The 21,032-nt window shown below is 32.8% G+C and overlaps 5 protein-coding genes across 6 annotated transcripts; 3 read left to right on the forward strand and 2 right to left on the reverse strand.

Annotated features, from left to right (window-relative positions):
* Nucleotides 1-12,024: 12,024 nt before the first annotated feature.
* Nucleotides 12,025-13,316, reverse strand: LOC107372047 (uncharacterized). Its single transcript, XM_015940188.3, has 2 exons — nt 13,002-13,316; nt 12,025-12,939 (listed from the first exon to the last, which is right to left on the reverse strand). Exons 1-2 carry the CDS (start codon nt 13,169-13,171, stop codon nt 12,159-12,161), a joined length of 951 nt encoding a protein of 316 aa, XP_015795674.2. The 5' UTR covers nt 13,172-13,316; the 3' UTR covers nt 12,025-12,158.
* A 64-nt stretch (nt 13,317-13,380) lies between these two features.
* On the forward strand, nt 13,381-14,935 carry LOC107359235 (interleukin enhancer-binding factor 2 homolog). Its single transcript, XM_015925711.3, has 3 exons — nt 13,381-13,625; nt 13,699-13,827; nt 13,909-14,935. Exons 1-3 carry the CDS (start codon nt 13,470-13,472, stop codon nt 14,788-14,790), a joined length of 1,167 nt encoding a protein of 388 aa, XP_015781197.1. The 5' UTR covers nt 13,381-13,469; the 3' UTR covers nt 14,791-14,935.
* A 245-nt stretch (nt 14,936-15,180) lies between these two features.
* mRpS25 (mitochondrial ribosomal protein S25) lies at nt 15,181-16,310 on the reverse strand. Its single transcript, XM_015925712.3, has 2 exons — nt 15,703-16,310; nt 15,181-15,620 (listed from the first exon to the last, which is right to left on the reverse strand). The coding sequence occupies exons 1-2, from the start codon at nt 16,175-16,177 to the stop codon at nt 15,322-15,324; spliced, it is 774 nt and encodes a 257-aa protein (XP_015781198.1). The 5' UTR covers nt 16,178-16,310; the 3' UTR covers nt 15,181-15,321.
* A 603-nt stretch (nt 16,311-16,913) lies between these two features.
* On the forward strand, nt 16,914-20,021 carry LOC107359138 (DNA damage-binding protein 2). Of its 2 annotated transcripts, XM_025162893.2 has the most exons (3): nt 16,914-17,026; nt 17,121-17,691; nt 18,757-20,021. In XM_025162893.2, exons 2-3 carry the CDS (start codon nt 17,143-17,145, stop codon nt 19,657-19,659), a joined length of 1,452 nt encoding a protein of 483 aa, XP_025018661.1. In that variant the 5' UTR covers nt 16,914-17,026; nt 17,121-17,142; the 3' UTR covers nt 19,660-20,021. The 2 variants fall into 2 exon arrangements, with proteins under 2 accessions (XP_025018661.1, XP_089122465.1); XM_089266339.1 differs by having other exon boundaries at nt 16,914-17,691.
* A 401-nt stretch (nt 20,022-20,422) lies between these two features.
* Nucleotides 20,423-20,996, forward strand: RpL31 (ribosomal protein L31). Its single transcript, XM_015925603.2, has 2 exons — nt 20,423-20,489; nt 20,587-20,996. Exon 2 carries the CDS (start codon nt 20,588-20,590, stop codon nt 20,954-20,956), a length of 369 nt encoding a protein of 122 aa, XP_015781089.1. The 5' UTR covers nt 20,423-20,489; nt 20,587; the 3' UTR covers nt 20,957-20,996.
* Nucleotides 20,997-21,032: the final 36 nt, after the last annotated feature.

A 21,032-nucleotide genomic window follows, 5' to 3' on the forward strand; every position in this document is an offset into this window, starting at 1 on the left:
TTTGACTAAAGCACCATTTGCTTTGTGTTTAAAACCATTTACCTCCATAAATAAAGCATAAAATCTGGTAACGTAAGTAATTAATGCTATAACTTTATCCTTAGAGTTCTCAATGACCTAAAATCTCATTGTATTATAGTCCATAACAAAACCTAATTATTGGTCAAAGAATAATGATTTTAGGTACTTTCGTTCTCGAGATATCAAGATTCGAAATTTTTAATGCTTATGGTCAAAATCAACGGAACTGTTAGTAAATTAAACACAGTTTTCGCTAACTGATGTACACCAATAACTTTTATCCAGGAATCATAAATTTGAGCTTTCTAACTATCATGATTAAAGAATTCGGCCAGTTTTAATCGAAAATGGAATTGATCTGTTGTACGGAAACAGAAAATTTTATAACTTAAAACAAGTGAATTGTCTGGCTGCTCATCAACAGTTTCATCAGTCAAATGAGTTTCACGCAGAAATCTGCTTCCATAAGGCGACAAAAAGCGATCGAAGTTTAAACTTCGATCTCTATTTTCTTGAGCACTGTTGATCGGAGAAGTTAATTCTTAGCGTTAATGGACTCGGTTTTCGTTCCTACATACACAAAACATCTCAGCTCTCAGCTCTAATGCGAAAGTCTAAGTTTCTGTCAATAGTGCAAAGCAAAGCAGACTATTTGGCTAATACATCATAAGATTTTGTGTTTTAATAACTATTTACCTTTGTAAATCAAGCATAAAATCTGGTACATAAGTAATCAATGCTACTATTTTTTTAGTAGGGTCTAAAATGTCATTGTATAAAAGCCAATAACAAAACCTAGTGAATGTTCGAAGAATGATCAATTTAGACACTACCATTCTCGAATTATCGAGACTCAAAGTTTTACATCAAAAGGCCAAAATCAAGAGAACTGTTGGTAAATGGACAAAAGTGTTCAGTGCACGATGTAAAGCAACAACCTTTATTGACGAATAATAAGTTTTAGGTCTCTAAATATTACGGTCACAGGATGCGGCCAGTTTTAAATGAAAATCGAAATGATCGGTTTTACAAAAATGGAGAATCTTATTTCTTAAAATGAGTTCATTTTCAGGTTGCTTATCAAAAGTTAGATCAGGCAAATGAGTTTCATGCAAAAGTCTGCTTCCATAAGGGAACAAAAGACGATCGAAGTTCAAACTTTGATCTCTATTTTTTCGAGAATTATTGATCGGACAAGTTTATTCTTAGCATTAATGGACTCAGGTTTCGCTCTTGCAAACACATCGCATGTAAACTCTCAACTTGAAAGTCAAACTTTTTGTCAATAGTCCTTCAAACGTTTCATCCATACATAAGGTATATGCTTTAAAAGACAAATCTTTTAATGTTTTAGTCAAATGCAACTACTTTGCAAGCTTTTTGCATAAATGAAAGTTTAAAAGATCATTGACAGAAATTTTGGCTTTCATGCCAAGAGTTTAGATATTATGTGTTTGTAGGAACAAAAACTGAGTCCATTAATGCTGTGAATTAACTTCTCCGATCAATAGTTCTCTAGAAAATCGAGTTCAAACTTTAAACTTCGATCGGCTTTTATTCGACTGTTTAAAGAAATCTTCTCGTCAAACTCATTTGCCTGGTGTAACTGTGGATCAGCAATCAGAAAATTCACTTATTTTAAGCAATGAAATTTGCTGTTTCTGTATAACAGATCAATTCGATTTTCGGTTAAAACTGGCCTCTCTCATTGAACATAAAAGTTAGAGAACTGCAGCTTATTATTCTGCGATAAAATTCGTCTGTATTCATGAGTGAACCAACACTTTTTTCAAATAGACAACGGTTCTCTTGATTTTGGCCATTGGCCTTAAAACTTTTAGTGTTAGTATCTCGAGAACGCTAGTACCTAAAAGCACCATTCTTTGGTCAATTATTAGATTTTAATACATAATATTGGCCTGTAACAAAATATGACTGAACAAAGTGACGATCTGAGTTAATTCACGCAATAATGAATATCATTCTAAGACATCAGAAAATTGCTGTTTGGAAAATCATTTATCTTCAAAAATCAAACATAAAATCTGGTAACATATGTATTCAGTACTATAAATTTTTTTTAGGAACTTTAATGCTCTAAAATTTCTACATGTTTTAGCGTCTAATAAAATCTATTGGTTGATTAAAGAATGATCAATTTAGGTAATATAATTCTCGAAATGTCGAGTTTCAAAGTTTTTAGACCGATGGCCAAATTTCAAAGAGATCTGTTGATAATTTGAAAAAAGTGTTAAAACCATCAGATGCCACAACAAATTTTATCGCAGAATAATAAGCTGCAGTTCTCTAACTTTTAAGTTCAATGAGAGAGGCCAGTTTTAACCGAAAATCGAATTGATCTGTTATACAGAAACAGCAAATTTCATTGCTTAAAATAAGTAAATTTTCTGATTGCTGATCGACAGTTACACCAGTCAAATGAGTTTGACGAGAAGATTTCCTTAAACAGTCGAATAAAAGCCGATCGAAGTTTAAAGTTTGAACTCGATTTTCTAGAGAACTATTGATCGGAGAAGTTAATTCAAAGCATTAATGGACTCAGTTTTTGTTCCTACAAACGCATAATATCTAAACTCTTAACATGAAAGCCAAAATTTCTGTCAATGATCTTTTAAACATTTCATTTATGCAAAAAGCTTGCAAAGTAGTTGCATTTGACTAAAACATTAAAAGATTTGTCTCTTAAAGCATATACCTTTATAAATAAAGCATAAAATCTGGTAACATAAGTAATTAATGCTATAGCTTTTTTCGGTAGAAACTTTAATGATCTGAAATTTCATTTACCGGGTTACAAATAATCATATGAAACGTTTTCAAAATGGAATAACATTTCAAGTTTGGATTTTTTGATTAAATTTTTTTCATACAGTAGAAACAGTTACAAGTAGAAATTCAGTTTTTTGTCTTTCATTTGGTACTACAATCGTAGTTTTGGGACACACAGATAGTTTATTTGACAGTAAATTGCAAGACAGTTTACATGACACTACAAAAGCCAACTATTTTAAGTTTCTTCGCCTTCTGGCAAGTGATCGCACTCATTGCAATCATTTGGTTTATCCCACAAGCCACTTGGATTGGCTTTCTTTATGTCATAGTCACAGTCTTATGTACTTCCGTTTATAGTGATTTACAGACATCATTATCCTGCATAATGTAACCATGAGTTAGTTACCAAATAAACAATTGATTCACAAAATGTCCTTAACAAGAACTCAACTTTCAATGTTTTACTGGAAAATGTCATTGGTGTGAAATTTATTTACACTGTTCTAATTTATTCTATTTTCCAGGAACACTCTACTCAATTGTTTGTGAAGGTATAAATTGATTAAATAATGAAACATGAACCCATTTCGGTGAGCTGAACCAGTTAAACCTTCATCGTTAGCTCATGGGACATCTTACAAGAAAAGGTCATCTTGAAAGGTTTCATGTAGCTTCAATTCATCAATATCAATTTATCCACTCAGAATAGCAAAAAAAGAACAGAATGATCCTGAATAATCTCAATTTATAATAAATTATGAACAATGTGTTTATTTGACGGAAAGACAAGAACACAAAAAGGTTGACATTTAACATAAAAACAAACAACCGGTTCATTTGTAAACGCATTGAAGAAATGAATTGATGAGATCCACAATGTGTAAAAACATCAGATGACTTATACGAATATTGATTCTCACTCTGAGTGGATACATAATAGCTAGATGAACAGATAGATAAATTAGGCAGTTAATTGGCACTGAATAAATCAATTGTGAGTAATTAGGGGCGATCGTATTTATTTTAGCTACAGTCATTCACTCGATGTTTGAAGAAACTAAATAAAATGCATAACCTGAATCAACTCATGGACATATAAAAGGAATCGATTCTGTTACATAAACTCGATCGTTTTTTTCTTCTTCATCAATCGCCTAGTTTTTAATATTACTATAAGTTTATAAAATGTCTTTTTCTTCATTCCCAGTAATAATCTTCGTGTTCATTATCATCTTCTCAGATGTATGTTACTCTCAAACTAAAGGCCCGAACAAATGCAGTAAGACCAAAGGTTCGCCGAGTAAATGCAAAGGTGGTAGAACTGTGACTGATATGCAACTTGAAGATACTTGCGCTAATGCTATTGGTCAAGGACTAGGCTTTGATCCACAAACTGTGATTAAAATGAGATGTAAAGATATCTTCGACGCACGAGGACAAAGATATTGTAATTTGGTGGATAAATATTGCTCAAGTAAGGCTTGAAAAATTTAAGTCTGAAATTCTGTACCAGTAAAACTTTAACATTGTTATATCATGAATTTCTGTAATGATGTTAGAATAAAAAAATTTGATTCTGCAATAAAGCAAAATAAGAAAGTCTAAACTATTTTTTTCAAATTTTCGTGATTTCTATTGAAAAACTACAATTCAGAACTGATGACAGCTTGATGACAATATTCATAATATTGTGCACCTTCTTAGAAGGATTTCATTCAATGAAGCACATATCAGGTCAGCCTTTTCAAGTGAATTGTGTTTGTTTAGTTCGATGTTTCGAGAAAAATATTATTTACTGTAATATTTAACATCAAAATTTGTGCTTTAAACACGATTTCTACACGAATATGATACAAAATTTGAGGCTCTAACATGTTTTGTTCACGAGATATTGATGAAGATAACTTTGTAGCGCCTTGTAACCAAACGTTGAGATCTAAAGAAAATTAAAATCCGCGAAACTCAACAGCGTTTTAACTTTATATGAATTGAGAGGAAAAACAATTTGACATTTGACATTAACACAAACGTGGTAATGCAATATAATCATGAGATCCACAATGTGTTAAAACATTAATATACATAACAATAGATTGAAATTGACGCCATTGAAATTCAGTTTGAAATTAAATTTTGAACTTCTTTTATTCTCAATATTTTACATTGCAATTTCGTTTTAGGGCGACGATGGAGGACCACTTAAAGGGCGATCTGTTAGTGAAGTTCTCATAGAGATTAAGCGATTTCAGTTCATTATGTATGTGATAGAGGGATAATTGGTGCACTATTGTAAGGAGGAGGACAGAAAGAATAGGGAAAAATGCCTAAAAATAGATTTATTTCAAACTGAATTTTTTAAATGTAAAATGGCATGAAAAATATAATAGTGTTAACCGTTTTTTTATATTCGAAGCCGTTTTCGAGATAATGGCCTTAAAAAATTTTTCACATGAAACAAATCATTTCTTATAGAACTTAACATGCTGATTATGAATATGAAATCTTCTGAATGGTTTTTTGATGCGACGTGTAGTTGCTGAATTAAAGCGAAAAAAGTGACAAAAAGTAGAGACAGAAGCTATTTTATTTCAAAGAACACTCAATATTGTGGAACCACGATCAAAACCCATTTTTCCTATGCAGTTTTTGATTCTGTATTCATTGATGTTGATATGGTGTGATTTTCATCCTGATAAGTACATTCAAAATGGATTCTAATATTGTTCTATCGGGATTTATTGCTAATGGTTTATGGAACACTCGATATTGTGGAACCACGATCAAAACCCATTTTTCCTATGTAGTTTTTGATTCTGTATCCATTGATGTTGATATGATTCGATTTTCATCCTGATGAGTACATTCAAAATGGATTGTTATATTGTTCTATGGGGATTTATTGCAATGGTTTATGGAACACTCGATATTGTGGAACCACGATCAAAACCCATTTTTCCTATGCAGTTTTTTATTCTGTATTCATTGATGTTGATATAGTGTGCTTTTCATCCTGATGAGTACATTCAAACTGGATTCTTATATTGTTCTATGAGGATTTATTGCTAATGGTTTATGGAACACTCGATATTGTGGAACCACGATCAAAACCCATTCATCCTATGCAGTTTTTGATTCTGTATCCATTGATGTTGATATGATTCGATTTTCATCCTGATGAGTACATTCAAAATGGATTCTAATATTGTTCTATGGGGATTTATTGCTAATGGTTTATGGAACACTCGATATTGTGGAACCACGATCAAAACCCATTTTTCCTATGTAGTTTTTGATTCTGTATCCATTGATGTTGATATGATTCGATTTTCATCCTGATGAGTACATGCAAAATGGATTCTTATATTGTTCTATGGGGATTTATTGCAATGGTTTATGGAACACTCGATATTGTGGAACCACGATCAAAACCCATTTTTCCTATGCAGTTTTTTATTCTGTATTCATTGATGTTGATATAGTGTGCTTTTCATCCTGATAAGTACATTCAAAATGGATTCTTATATTGTTCTATGGGGATTTATTGCAATGGTTTATGGAACACTCGATATTGTGGAACCACGATCAAAACCCATTTTTCCTATGCAGTTTTTTATTCTGTATTCATTGATGTTGATATAGTGTGCTTTTCATCCTGATGAGTACATTCAAAATGGATTCTAATATTGTTCTATGGGGATTTATTGCAATGGTTTATGGAACACTCGATATTGTGGAACCACGATCAAAACCCATTTTTCCTATGCAGTTTTTGATTCTGTATTCATTGATGTTGATATGGTGTGATTTTCATCCTGATAAGTACATTCAAAATGGATTCTAATATTGTTCTATGGGGATTTATTGCTAATGGTTTATGGAACACTCGATATTGTGGAACCACGATCAAAACCCATTCATCCTATGCAGTTTTTGATTCTGTATCCATTGATGTTGATATGATTCGATTTTCATCCTGATGAGTACATTCAAAATGGATTCTAATATTGTTCTATGGGGATTTATTGCTAATGGTTTATGGAACACTCGATATTGTGGAACCACGATCAAAACCCATTTTTCCTATGCAGTTTTTTATTCTGTATTCATTGATGTTGATATAGTGTGCTTTTCATCCTGATAAGTACATTCAGTAACTTGAAGCAAAATAGAAATGCTCATAGAATTCATTTCAACAGCTGTGAAATCAGTCTCTTGTTAAACTTACTGGGGAACCTTAAAACCAAACGGAAAATCCAAATTAAACAGCAGGAAAGATCCAAATCAAGCGTGAAATTCTGTTAAATTTGACCGAAAAAGATGAATTATTCTTAACATATTCAAATAATGCATAACAAAATATTAATTATTATATTTAATTTCAATAATCGTTACCTTTTAAATTCAAAGAGAAGAATTCGCTTGTAAATTCGATTTTAATGTGGCCATGATTTTCTATTAAAGTTGCAAAAAATCTGAAAAGAGATGAGAGATAAAATAAAGAATTAATAAACATAAAAAGCCGATAAGTCTAATCTAATCTGAATCAATCCTATTTCCTCAAATCTGAATTGATAATTTCAAAAATGCACGAAGTACATTTTCTTCACCTCAATTCGATTTTGAAGGAAAGCCCTAATTCCAGCTTACACCCATCGCACTGGGTTTCCCCAGTCGCGGTGGACTGCAAGCTGGTCTTTATGATCGCCAAAAATGCCAAACAGCCAAAAAAGCAAAAAATGCAAAAAAAATCGACCTTACCTGGTCGAAGTCCAAAACGATAATGAGCGTGACATACAGAGAATAGCTTAACCCTTTTTCAAAAAAACAACTTCGTAGAAGACAAGTCCTTAATCAAATTTTGAATACATCAATCTCTAACGATGCCATATGTCACATGACACACCTACCTAACCATATGCGTTTATTAGTTAGCGGCCCATTTATGCAAAATCTCGCTGAAACAGAAATTGAAATATTTTAAAAACGCATATTGGTTTGACTAATAAGGTGAAAGGTTTAAAGAGAGAATGGTCAATTGATATCATTGATGTTATTTGTATGTGACTTCCATTGTGATATGTATGCCCAAAAAAAAAATATCAAAAAATCAGAAAAATTGAAATATTTTAAAAACGCATATTGGTTTGACTAATAAGGTGAAAGGTTTAAAGAGAGAATGGTCAATTGATATCATTGATGTTATTTGTATGTGACTTCCATTGTGATCAGTTTGCGTTAAAACATTCGCTTTATTAAGCATTCAATCAAAACAAATATCTTTCAGCTTTACATATTAAATTATCTTTATTCAAATATTTTATATAACAAATCATGGCTTACTGTTCCAATTGTAATCTTGCTTTCAGCACTTTCAAAAAAGGGTTGCTAAAAGGACCAAAAAGAATTAGAAAATACAGCATCAGCAATGCTGAAATGCTGAATTTTCTTAATTCTATGCACGGTACAAGGGGTTGCGAAAAAAAGAATCTTATTGGTTCTGTTATTTGCAACCGCTGCTACCAAGTGTATTACAAACATAGGAAGAAAAGGACAATGGAAATCGTTGATTTTTGTGAAAAGTTCAAACTTTGTTTGAACATTAAAAATTAGGATTTCCATTGTCCTTTTCCAAACTGGAGGCGAGGGTAACCAGTATAAAAAACTACCCAAAACTCACAAAAGGAACTACCTTCACGTGGTGTGAGTTGTTTTGACCAAAGTTCCTCATATAGTATTGTATTCATATTTTACTCACTTGCATTTTGTCATATTGATTGTTATACTATTGATACTTATACATTTCTAATACTGTTAACTTCACTGATAATATCTCAACTGTTATTTATATCTTCCATATTAATATGTCTAGCTCAAGTCATTGCGCATTCTGTAAACTTTGTTTTTCCATTAGGGAAAAAGCAAGATCTGGTCGAAAGAAAAAATCTTGCAGAAGATATCCTTTAACGGATGCCTCAATGTTTCAGTTTTTCGAAAGAAAATTAATTGAGAAAAACTGTAAGTGTTGTGCTCCAACAGGGATTTCTCAAGAATCTGTTGTTTGCCATAAATGTTATATGCTTTTTAAGATAAACCAAAAGAAAATTGAAAATTTCTTTCAAGATTTCGCAAAAAGCATATAACATCGATTGGCAAAACTGGAAGCGAGGGTAACCAGTATAAAAAACTACCCAAAACTCACAAAAGGAACTACCTTCACGTGGTGTGAGTTGTTTTGACCAAAGTTCCTCATATAGTATTGTATTCATATTATGCTTACTTGTATTTCTCATAACTGATTGTTTTTTACTCTCATTTCATTCTTTTCATTTCAACTTGATCTTTCAGTTTCGATTCGGGCTTACATTTTCAATTTTCAATTCAATTCTACAGTTTATCACACAATTTAACACAAATTAGCTTTGTGTTTAGTTAAAAATGGATGCACAAAAAGAAATTCCTAAAAAAATATGGCGGAAAAATCAGAGGGAGAGGAAAAAAGAAAGGGACAAAAATGTTCAAGCGAGTTTAACTGCGAAAGGCGAAGCTGATCCCTATGTAGCAAAGGATATGGCGAGAAAAGCGCGTAAAGAAAAAAATAGAGCCGCCAAAAAATTCAAAAAAAGTCTTGAGATGTTCAAGCAAAATTCATCTGTCGAAGGCTACAAAGCTGAGGAAACTTGTCTCGGTAGAATAGCAGCTGAATCGCTGAGAAATGAGGCTATAAAGGATTTCCAGGTAGCTCAAGAAACACTTGCTGTTGCTGAAACGCTTCAGGGCAAGAAAACTAATGAGCCTGGAAGTTCTCATAGTGACCTTCTGAAGCATATTTACCAATAACTTCAATCATGATTATTGATCTCCATCTTGGAGTGCGAAGCAGCTTTTCAGTACCACTTCAAGATCAAAATCAATAACCACGATTGTAGTTATTGGTAAATCAAACTGGAGGCGAGGGTAACCAGTATAAAAAACTACCCAAGACTCACAAAAGGAACTACCTTCACGTGGTGTGAGTTGTTTTGACCAAAGTTCCCAATCATATCGTTTGACATTTGTTTTTGTTAGCACAAATATGTTTAAATGCAATAATCAATTTCTATTTTTAGCTAACATTGAAATCCAACCGCCAAAATATGCTATAAAAACAATTCAATTGAACTTCTGCAAAAGTTAAAGTTCAAAGGTCAGTATCTCGAAAAGTATAGGTCACAGAATAAAATGCATTTAATATTTGGATTTTTTAACATGAAAACATTCTATAAAAACAATTGAAATGAATTTCTGCAAAAGTCAAAGTTCAAAGGTCATTATCTCGAAAAGTATAGGTCACAGAATAAAATGGATTCGATAAATGGATTTCTCAACATGGAAATACTCTAGAAAATATGTCAAATGAGCATTTGCGCATGGTGCAGTTTTTAAGGCCATTTTCTCGAAAACTATTGGTCGCAGAAAAAAATGAGTTTTAGATTCATTCTTTTCACGTAAAAATACATTAGAATTATTATTCTCATCAAATTTTAATTTTTAGGCGAATTTCGTCCTCCTCCTTTAAATGTTCAAATTGATAATTCAGCGTAATTAAACGAGGCATCTTTTCTTGAATGGTTTTTATACTTATAATACTATTATACTTAATATTATAAAATTAGTTAGTAATATAAGCTGCTTTTAAAAAAGTTTGGACAATCCTAACTTTAATTTGTGCTGAAACTTTATGAAAAGTATCCAATCTCTATCCAATAGATTTGGTTGACTAAGGTTGACATTTAACATAAAAACAAACAACCGGTTCATTTGTACAAGCATTGATGAAATGAATTCATGAGATCTGCAATGTGTGAAAATGGTAGATTACGCATTTGAATATTGATTCTTACTCTGTGTGAATATATTGACAATAGATGCATTAGTTAGTTTTTTGACTAAATAAATGAATTTTTAGTGGTTGAGGATAGTTGAATCACTTTTAGATCCCAGTTATTTATTTAATACTTAATGTTTGAAGAAACTAGATAAAATTCATGTACTGAATAAACTCATGGTATATAAAAGGAATCGATTCTGTAACTGCAATCCACTCGTTTCTTTCTTCTTCATCAGTCAAGTTTATAAAATGTCTTCTTCTTCATTCCCAGCAATCATCTTCGTGTTCATCATCATCTTCTCAGATGTATGTTACTCTCAAACTCAAGGCCAGAACACATGCAGTAAGACCAAAGGTTCGCCGAGTAAATGCAGCGATGGTACAAAAGTGACTGATGAACAACTTGGAGACACTTGTGTTAATTATGCCAGCCAAGGACTGAAATTGGACTGGAATGGACCTTCTGGATTGCAGGCTGATATGATTCAAGTACGATGCCAAAATATCTTCAACGAACGAGGTCAAGAATATTGCAATTTGGTGAATAAATATTGCTCAAGTAAGGCTTGAAAAATTTAAATCTGAAATTCTGTACCAGTGAAACTTTAACATTGTTATATCATGAATTTCTGTAATAAAGAAAAATAAAAATGTCTCAATGATTTTTCTGTGATGTCTATTGATTAATAACTGCAATCACTAAACAAAAGATCCCAAATACGAACTAAATTTTCAATGTTTTACTCGAAAATGTCATTGGTGTGAAATTTATTTACATTGTTCTAATTTATTCTATTTTTCAGAAACATTCTACTCAATTGTTTGTGAAGGTATAAATCTGAAACAAGAGAAGGTGCCTAACGAAAGAGGTACGTTTCGGTTCGGGAGATTCTATGATAAATCGATGAAAAAATGTCTGAGAAATGTCAAGACTTGAAAATATTCGCTTTAATTTTTATTCCGCTTTATTTCGTTAAACTTGAATAAAATAAATATAGCTAGTCAAAATAGCGGGTCAAGTCAGGGTAGTCAAGTCAATGGGTTCAAAACAGCGAAAAATGATATAGTTGAACCAATTCAGTTTATGACAATCAAAGCATTGTGTTTAATTTTCAAAAAAAAACTTTAATCAGTTTAATTATTTATCCTCTTTATTTTACCCTCCGCTATTTCGCCTTTCTCTGTTTTGGCTTTCGCTGTTTTGACCCTTTACCGTATTTTCAAACCATCTGATCTTTGGGCTTTCCTCAAAAACTCAGCATATTCACGGACATTCTCTGCCCTGCATAAATTTTACAACTTGAACTGAGGTTTTATGGGTTTTCATTAAGAATCTGAGGTGAAATTTGACTCTTTTAGGGTCATAGAGTCTTTTCAACGGATTAATATCTCGCACATGTCTGAAGAATTAAATGAAATCACAGAATCCAGTAATGAGTTGGACCAAATCTTTCGTCTTTTTAAAACCAATCAATGGTTAAGTTAGATGAGATGACAGTAGATCATGATTGTCATTTAAGATCCAGCTAGGAATTTTAAGAGGGTTCAAACAATCTCTTATTTTACGGAATCGAGGTAAATCTGCATAATGTTCGGGCTGATCAGGATTGATTTCATTAGCTGCACTATTATTAGCTGTTCCATTAGCATCAGGGTTATCAGCTTGACCATTTATAGTACCGTTAGCGTTATCTGCAGTTGGCTTCCACCAAGATGCAGCTTGTAAAAAAGCCTTTTCATCTTCATTTCTCACCAATTCAACCATCTCACGAACATTTGTCATAAGAGAAAGAGCTATGGCCGCTTCTTTTTCTTGAAGTTTGAAAGGAAATCTTCTGTTTAATATTTCATTGAAGAAAGAATAGATAACATTGTAGTCGATCTTTTCTCCATTTCTATTTTCAAAAGTATCATTTCCCTTTAGATTTACTTCGCTATTTTCCCTTTCTTCTTCATTATCAAGCATGTCTTCGTCGCCCTCATCGTCTTCATCATCTTCACCAGCATCATCATCTTTATCGTCCTCTTTATCTTCGCCATTCTCTCTGTCGTAATAGTTACTCATCGTATATTCAGAAAACTGGGTGAAAATATCCAACAAAACACGAGAGAAATCGTCCTTTTTAGCGGGAAAAGGAACACAGTTCGAAATAACTGATAACCACTTATTTATATTCTTCATCTCGATGAAACGATCCATGTAATTTTGTTTGAGACTGAGATCTTTACCTTTCTTCTCATAAGAAGCGACCAGAAATCTGTTCAAATGAAAAATAGTTAAAATATGGCTGAAAGTAAAATTTAAGCTTATTTATCTTACTTTAATTGGGCATCGGATTTGGAAGGAAAATACGTCCTCAAAAGCTCAAAATCGTAGATCACACAAGGTCCATGATCATCTAGAGCTCTGAGTAAACTCTCTTTATCTAGAGATCTATCCTCAGTCTCTCTTTCTTCATTTGTCTTTGTAGTTTTGCTTCTGTTGGTCATGTTGTTTCTCTGTTCAGTTTAAAAAGATTGCGTTCTGTCAATCATTAAAGTATCGAAATGAATTCAATGTAAAGTTCATAAAAAGCCAAACTTCAAGTTTGAAACTTGATGTTAGGGTTAACCCGGTTAACGTTAGATGGGGCTACATAATTTTAGTCCATTTAACTGATAGATACGTATCGAGTCGAGGATCTGCTCCTATTTCTGATTGGTTTGGCTTGCTACTTGTTTTTCTTACAAAATTTCAATTTAAATCGGATCAGTTTTGTGTTTTGAATTGTTTTGTTTTGCTAACAAAATGCACGAAAAAGGACGACGCAATAATCGTGGCAACTTTCATCGACACTCTGGAGGCTATCATAATCTCCCAAGGCCACCCTTTGACATTTACATGGTTGAGGATTATTTTCCTAAAGTGTCATCACCTAAAGAGATCGATAGTGCTTTGACTCAAGTAAGCTTGAAATAATTGTTTATAATTCCAATTCCATTCTTATTTATAATGTTTTCTTCTTGTTTTTGAATAGGCGATCTTAAAGCGGAACAGTGATCTAACTCCATCCCCAGAGGAACAAACTAATCTGGTCAATCTTGTCTCCAAAACTCAAATGGTTTTAGAAAATTTGGCATTGTGTCCTGGCACTTTTGACGCTTGTGTAAGTAGTCATATTTTATGCTGAATATGCATCAACAATCATTTTTCCCACTTTTAATTTGTTTCTGATTATTTACATCAGCTTATCGAAGAGGTGAGATGCATTGGCTCATTTAAAAAAGGCACGATGCTGGCTGGGAGGAATCTTGCCGATCTCGTTGTTATTCTCAAAACTCTTCCAGTTCTAGAAGCCATTAAATCATTAGGAGTGAAAGTTGTCGATGAGTTGATGAAAATGGAAAGTGGTATGGTATTTCGGTCTGAAGTTGTCGATGGAGGGTTCGATATAATCAGTCAAATGAATGGAGCTGCAGTACGATGTTTGATAGCAACTATTCCTCCAAATATGAGAAAAATTGACCCTTCTATTCATCTATCAATTAAAATTTTACAAAGACATATGGCGGCAATACGACACGTACGCTGGTTCGAAGAATCTGCTAATTTAACCACCGTCAAAGTTTTGATCAGAGTCTTGCGAGATGTATGCAATCGATTCGAAGGATTATCTGCTTTATCACCCTGGATGATTGATGTCTTAGCTCATTATTCAGTAACTTTTAGAAATCCTCAACAATTATTACCTCTCAACTCTGCATTTAAACGAGTTTTACAGCTTTTGGCTGGTGGAGTATTTTTGCCTGGATCTACAGGTATTCCTGATCCTTGTGAAAATGGCAATCCACTCCATGCTGGTCTTACTTTAGTTCAACAAGATGCCATTTGCATGACAGCTCAAACTTTACTCAGAATTCTTTGCTATGGAGAAGGCTATAAAGTTATCCTTGGTTTAGAACCCGATGTATATGGTATCACAGTGAATATGTCTGTGTGGGATTCTGTTGTTGTGGCACCTAGCAATGCGGCATTCGAGTTACCATCTAAAGAGGACGAAACAGAAACTGAAATGACAGAAGTTCAAGCAGAAAATAAACCTAAGTCAGCTTCACCAACTCCAACATGAGTTAACTTTAGCGAATTCATTTTTGTCATTATGTGAAAGCTTTCATTAATCCATCTTTATAACTATTCAATTCCTTAATTTATCTTTTGTTTTTCTCAAAAGTTCATCGATTTCCAGTATATTGAATAAACATTTTCATTCTAAATGATGAAAATTCTAACGTCATTTAATTAAATTCTGTAATTTTAATTTATGAATTATCATTTGATCTTTGATAACTGAATTTTTTATAATTGAAGATTTTAAAGGGTGTTAAGGTTTATTTCTTGCAGAATAGAAAAAGGTAAAAGCGATCTTATCTGAAAATAAAGATGAAAATGGTGATAACATGGCGATAAATATGAATCGGTCACTTTCATTTGCTTGGGTATTTTGATTAACCTTTTATCTTTGTGATTTCATCTCTATCTTCAGATAAGATCTTTTTTCTTTCCCCTGTTTTTGCAAGAAATAAACCTTAACACCCTTTACAACAAAATGAATAGGACGAGATTGATACACACAATGCTAATCTAAGATGAGAAAAATCTTTCATTTCATTTTCTTTTCTTGTCTAGCTTTCCATTCATAATATGACTCTGGTGGAGCAATATCTTTACCAGGCGTTTTTCCGAACTCACGGAGGAAAGGTTTCTCAATATCAGGTAGATTTTCTATAACAGGTTTAGCATGTGGAGGGAACCAATGGAACTTTGTCTGCTTTTGTTTTTCCGTCAAATAAGGAGCATCTAAATCTTGATTCCATTTTTCCAGTTCTTCGGGTTTATATTGATTATAATATCCTAAATACTTTTTAGGCAACTCGCAAGTTCCTGGACACGGCACCTGACCTAAAAGATGAGATGTAAATTAGTGTTAATAAATTATAGAGGCTAAAACTTCCAGGAAAAACGAATCATTCAAAAAACCTACCTGGAACTTCGCAAATACAAAATTGTTTCTTGTTGAATCCAAAATGAGCTGGGTTGTCATAGTCTTGAGCATCTTTAGCTCTATCACTTTCCATTTTCAATCGTTCTTTAGATTTTCCTAACGTCTTTGCTAGTTGAAGTAAAATTTCGTATCTAGTTTTTTCATAACAATCAAACAATACATTTTTACCACTGTCTAACCAGCACCTGATGAATGGATTGGGTGTCATGTCGAGGAATCTAATAATTTGAACATCAGGATTTTGATACTGAATTTGAGGAACATTCCAAAAATGAAATGAATTTAAACCTTCATGTGCATTACCATATTTAACTAAATGTTCAACGGCATGTCTTCTAGGATACCAATTACAATGAATCTCCATGATTTTAACTCTGTCTTTGAAGATGAGCGTTCCAGATTTTAAATAAGGAAGAGTCCTCCTAATGGGACCTGGACCTTGAAGAAAAGGCATTTAAAATGAGGGATGTTGTTTCCACCGAAAACTAATCAAATGCACAATAAAATCAGATCAAAACAAGAAATATATAAACAACATAAAATCAGAACAAAAAATGAAAATAAACCAAGCTTATTTATCAAAACTCTACCTAGAGGGCAGTAGCTATAGTTACTCTTTGAAATTAATTGCAATGATTAATTTAAATCAATGAGCGTACAGCTAGTTAATTAGTCCCTTCCTAAGAATAATATCATCTAGACTTCAAATTTAGTCTAATTTCGTTATTGAATGTCGTACAATTAACAGATGCAGCTACGGTAACATTTTTGTGCCCTGAATCGTTACAGTTACTCAAAAAACTCAGGAAAACTCCGTCTTCATTTTTAACTTTCAATTGATTACTCTGAGCACAATGGACAAAGTAGTAAATTTTAGGTTTAAATAACTGATTGACTGATTTATGCAAATAGCAACACTAAATTTCACTTAATCAAAAAACTCTTCGTATCTAATTTCCTTCAAATATCATGCTTAATGATCAATCTTAATGCCTTTATTTAAGACATCAATTCAAAAAAGGACGCCATCTTCTTTTGTTTTCATGGTTTCGAACCATGTGACTGATCGGACATCATTTTAAATTTTAAAAGATTGATTTACCGCTTCTTTTTATTTTTTTATTTGTTTGTTATCGTAACAACTATTTTTGATTTCTTGATTGATTTTGGTGATTATTTGTAGTTCATTATTCCAATGTATTGTGGGTAACATTTATGATGCACCGTTCTTAAATAGTTACCGATTTCTTTTAAATTTCATGTCATTTCACATTTCATTACATAATTTTTATACAATTATAACGTAAGTCCTAAGTCTTGTTTTCTATTTTACTCAATTATTAAGAATACTTTTTAAAATTGATCCAACAATATAAACTACTGTGCAACAATACTAGGCATTAAAATCTCACAATAATCATGTTAAAAGAAAACATTTTACGACAAATCATGGTGCGAAGCATCAGCAAGGTTGATTCTTTTGCATCTTCGTCTGACCAAGTTGATATTGTCTCCGGAATAGTGTTGAGCAATTTAACTTGCTTTAACACCTTTCAACCATTTTCAAATCGTTTATGTTGCATAAGATGGATTCCAAAGCGTCCTAATAGTCTTTTAGTAGGTGGTAAACATGGAGAACTGTGTCTTATTCCTGATGTAAATCGATATACCATTTCGGGCAATGATGTAAAGAATCTTGATATGATTTCTGAAGGAATTGGTCCCGGAGGCGAAATAAGAGAGATAATTCCTGATGTAACTGATAATAGAAATTTCTATTCGTTAAATGTATCAGGAGAGTTGGTTAAAGTCGATATGTCTACTCATGATATAAATGTACTTCAGCCTCAAGGTGACTTCAATGTTTGGTATGCCGGTTTAAATGTCAACTTCGATAAACGAGTCATTATGTTGGGAGACAACAAAGGAAATGTTCATATGCTTCCTGATTCCACGCGCTCAGGAGAGGTACTAAAATAGAGAGTGTTGCTCTAAAATCCGTCAGCAGCAAAAAGGTAAATGAGAAGATCCAAGAAGAAACTGATTCGGTTTATCGAAAAAATATTTGATCAACCTTTGTGACAGCTTGTTGTTGGTATTGTCCATCCATGGACTAACAAGTTGTAAGTTTAACTAAGAAGAGTTATTGATTAGTCTGAGCGAAGCAAAGACTTATAATTTCCCTCCCTATACTACCAAAATTTCACCTTTTTTAAACATTATCACAGCAACCATCCAACTCACTACATTCAAACTTACGATAGCTGATCACACAAATCTGAAGAATTTCTGAAAGAATTTTTTTCGTGAAAAAAAATGCCCAGCAGGTTTTATAGGCTAAAAAGGGTTTTTTACGAAAATCATCAAGGAGTGCGTAGATTCGCGTTGACGACTTGCGTACTTCCACTGTGTGAACAACACATGGTCTTCTTCACCATCGATACTAAATTTCCGGTTTCGAAACATCCGTTTCCGAAAAAACTGCATAAAAGTCGTTTTTTCTGGAAGTCTGTAACACTTCATTCTACATTTTTGTTCAAGTCTTTTTCTTATAAAGCTCTTAATTTTACTATGAAAACTTGAAATAAAAATCGGTTTAGCTGACCAAGTTTATGGTAGAACAAGTAAAACCTATTTTTACGAAAATTTTCAAAACTTTTTTGTTACAACTTTAAACCATTTGCTTACATTAAAAACAGTGATAATAAGTGATGATAAAGGTATTCCATCAATCGGAATTTTCTATGTTATATTGCCATTTAGCATGCGGACTAATCAAATTTCTCAAACCCTCATAATTCAGTCTCCTTATTCCTCTGCACGCTCGCTCAGACTACGCCGCTTCACGGCTGGCCTAGTTTAATCACAAAGGTCAATTAGTGGTTGACCAAATTTTTCTTATCACCGAAACTAGTTTTTGTCTTGGATCTTCTCATTAACCTTTTTTGCTACTGACGGATTTTAGAGCAACACCCTTTATCTTTCAAACATAAAAACGCCGAACTAATTTAATTATTTAATTTTCATTGATAGGGCGAGCGTACAAAAATAAAATGTCACAAACCTGGAAAGATCAATCACATTGATTTTCATCCCAGAGATTCTAACATTATGAGCACAGCCGCTACAGCAGACATGTGTGTGAAATTATGGGATATTAGAATGCTGGACGATTTTAGAGAACTGGAAGTTCTACCGCACACTCGCGGGGTTAACTCATGTTATTTTAATCGAACTGGACATAAAATGGTTACTACGGACCAGGAAAACGAATTGCGAATATATTCATCTGGCGATTGGAGTCATATTGCTACTATTATTCATCCTCATCGACATTTCCAATTTATTACCAATATTAGAGCTGAATGGCATCCTTTAACCGACTTAATTGCCGTCGGAAATTTTCCTAAACTTATGAACGAAACAAAACTTGTTAATTTTTTCGATGGTCGCGATGGCAGAGAGATTATGGTACTTGAAAATCCAAATAATAAAATTTGCTCTCTCAATCGATTCAACTACACTGGTGACATTCTTGCGTCTATGTATCAAACGGAGATTGTTATTTGGAAACAAAAGGGATCTCCAGATGAAAAAGCTTATAAGAAGAAAATTATACGATTTAGACGCAATAGGAGAAACAATCAAAGTGACAGTGACAACGACAAAGATAGTGAAAGTGGCAGTGACAGTGACAGTAGCAGTGACGACGATGATGATGATCTTGGTAAAACAAAAGGTAAAGGTAAAGGCAAAGGAAAAAGTCAAGGAAAAAGTCAGGGAAAAAGCCAAGGAAAAAGTCAAGGAAAAGTTCAAAGAAAAGTTGAAGGGAAAGGAACAAAAAAAGTTCAAGAAGCAGCCACAAAAACCAAAAAAACTCCACCGAAGAAAGAAACGAGAAAACTTCCTCCACGAAATGCAAAGAGAAAGAGCTGATTTCTGTCACATTTTATTACTTCAGAATATATTTTAAATATTTTTTTAAAACAATAAGTAGTCCCTCGATGTTTTTTGCAAAAAAAATGGTTAAGAAAAATGGGGCTTTTTCTCCTAGACTCACTTTTGAAATTGAAGATTTTAATTTTCTATTGTTAATTTGATCTTTTATAACCAGTTTAGTGATTGTTTGATCAGCAAATTTCAAACGGTTATTTTAAGATAAGCACCAGCTTTTCCAATTCCTTTTGCAAAAGTCGAGGGACTAAATTAACTGCATGTTCAAAATTTTCCATTTATATTTTTTCACATTCGTTGTATATTGCTTGTTATCTATTCATGATAAAAATTTATTTCATTGACAATTTGGAATACTCTCTGTTTGATTAAGACTGAAAAATTGTTTGCTTTACATGCATTATTTTATGTTCCATCGTTTTGTACAGAAACATGAAAATAAGTTGAATTATAATAAACCCCTCAAAGGTTCATCTTGCGAGTGAACCGAGAACAAAATAACTATATTCTGGTAATTCAATTCGTGCGTCTTGTTTCGATCTCATTTTTGTATTTTTTAGTTATATTTTTTTGATAATTTGATTTATTCTTAATTTTCAACCGACATTGTGAATAATAAAGTTTTTTATGACAAAAATTAATTTCAAAAATATATGAGTTCATAAAAAGACTGGTAGATGGCGTTATTCATTGCATGCTTTAGGAAGTAGTTTCCGGATCCGTTAGAGTAAATTTGGTTTCTTGCGTATTGTTAAGTGTTGTGTTGTTTAATCTAGTTAAATTAATCAATTCTGTTTGACCCATTGAATTAGGTAAGTTAATTAAATTAACTTTTAATGAGCCCTTTGTGTTGTCACAATCTCAATCTTCAATATTTTCATGATTTTCTTTATCTGTTTCCTCTTTTAGGATGGCCAAGAAAGGTAAAGAAAGACCAGCCAAATCAGCTATTAATGATGTGATCCAACGGGAATATACAATCAACATTCACAAAAGGATTCACGGCAAAGGTTTCAAGAAACGAGCTCCAAGAGCCATCAAAGAAATTAAGAAGTTTGCTTTCAAACAAATGGGAACCTCAGATGTCCGAGTTGATACTCGATTGAATAAATTCATCTGGTCCAAAGGAATCCGTAATGTACCTTTCAGAGTAAGAGTTAGACTATCAAGGAAACGTAATGAAGATGAGGATAGTCCAAACAAGTTATATACTTTGGTCACCTATGTTAATGTTGCCACTTTCAAGGGTCTTCAAACAGAGAATGTGGATGAAGCATAAACAAACCTAAATTAATAAAGTCTCTTTTGATGAATGTTAATAGTTTCAGTGTGTTATTCGCTCTGCATATGCAAAA

The sequence above is a fragment of the Tetranychus urticae genome, chromosome 1 (assembly GCF_039701765.1).
Source record: "Tetranychus urticae isolate SD_2017Ah chromosome 1, NJAU_TeUrti_SD_1.0, whole genome shotgun sequence".
Classification (NCBI taxonomy): domain Eukaryota; kingdom Metazoa; phylum Arthropoda; class Arachnida; order Trombidiformes; family Tetranychidae; genus Tetranychus; species Tetranychus urticae.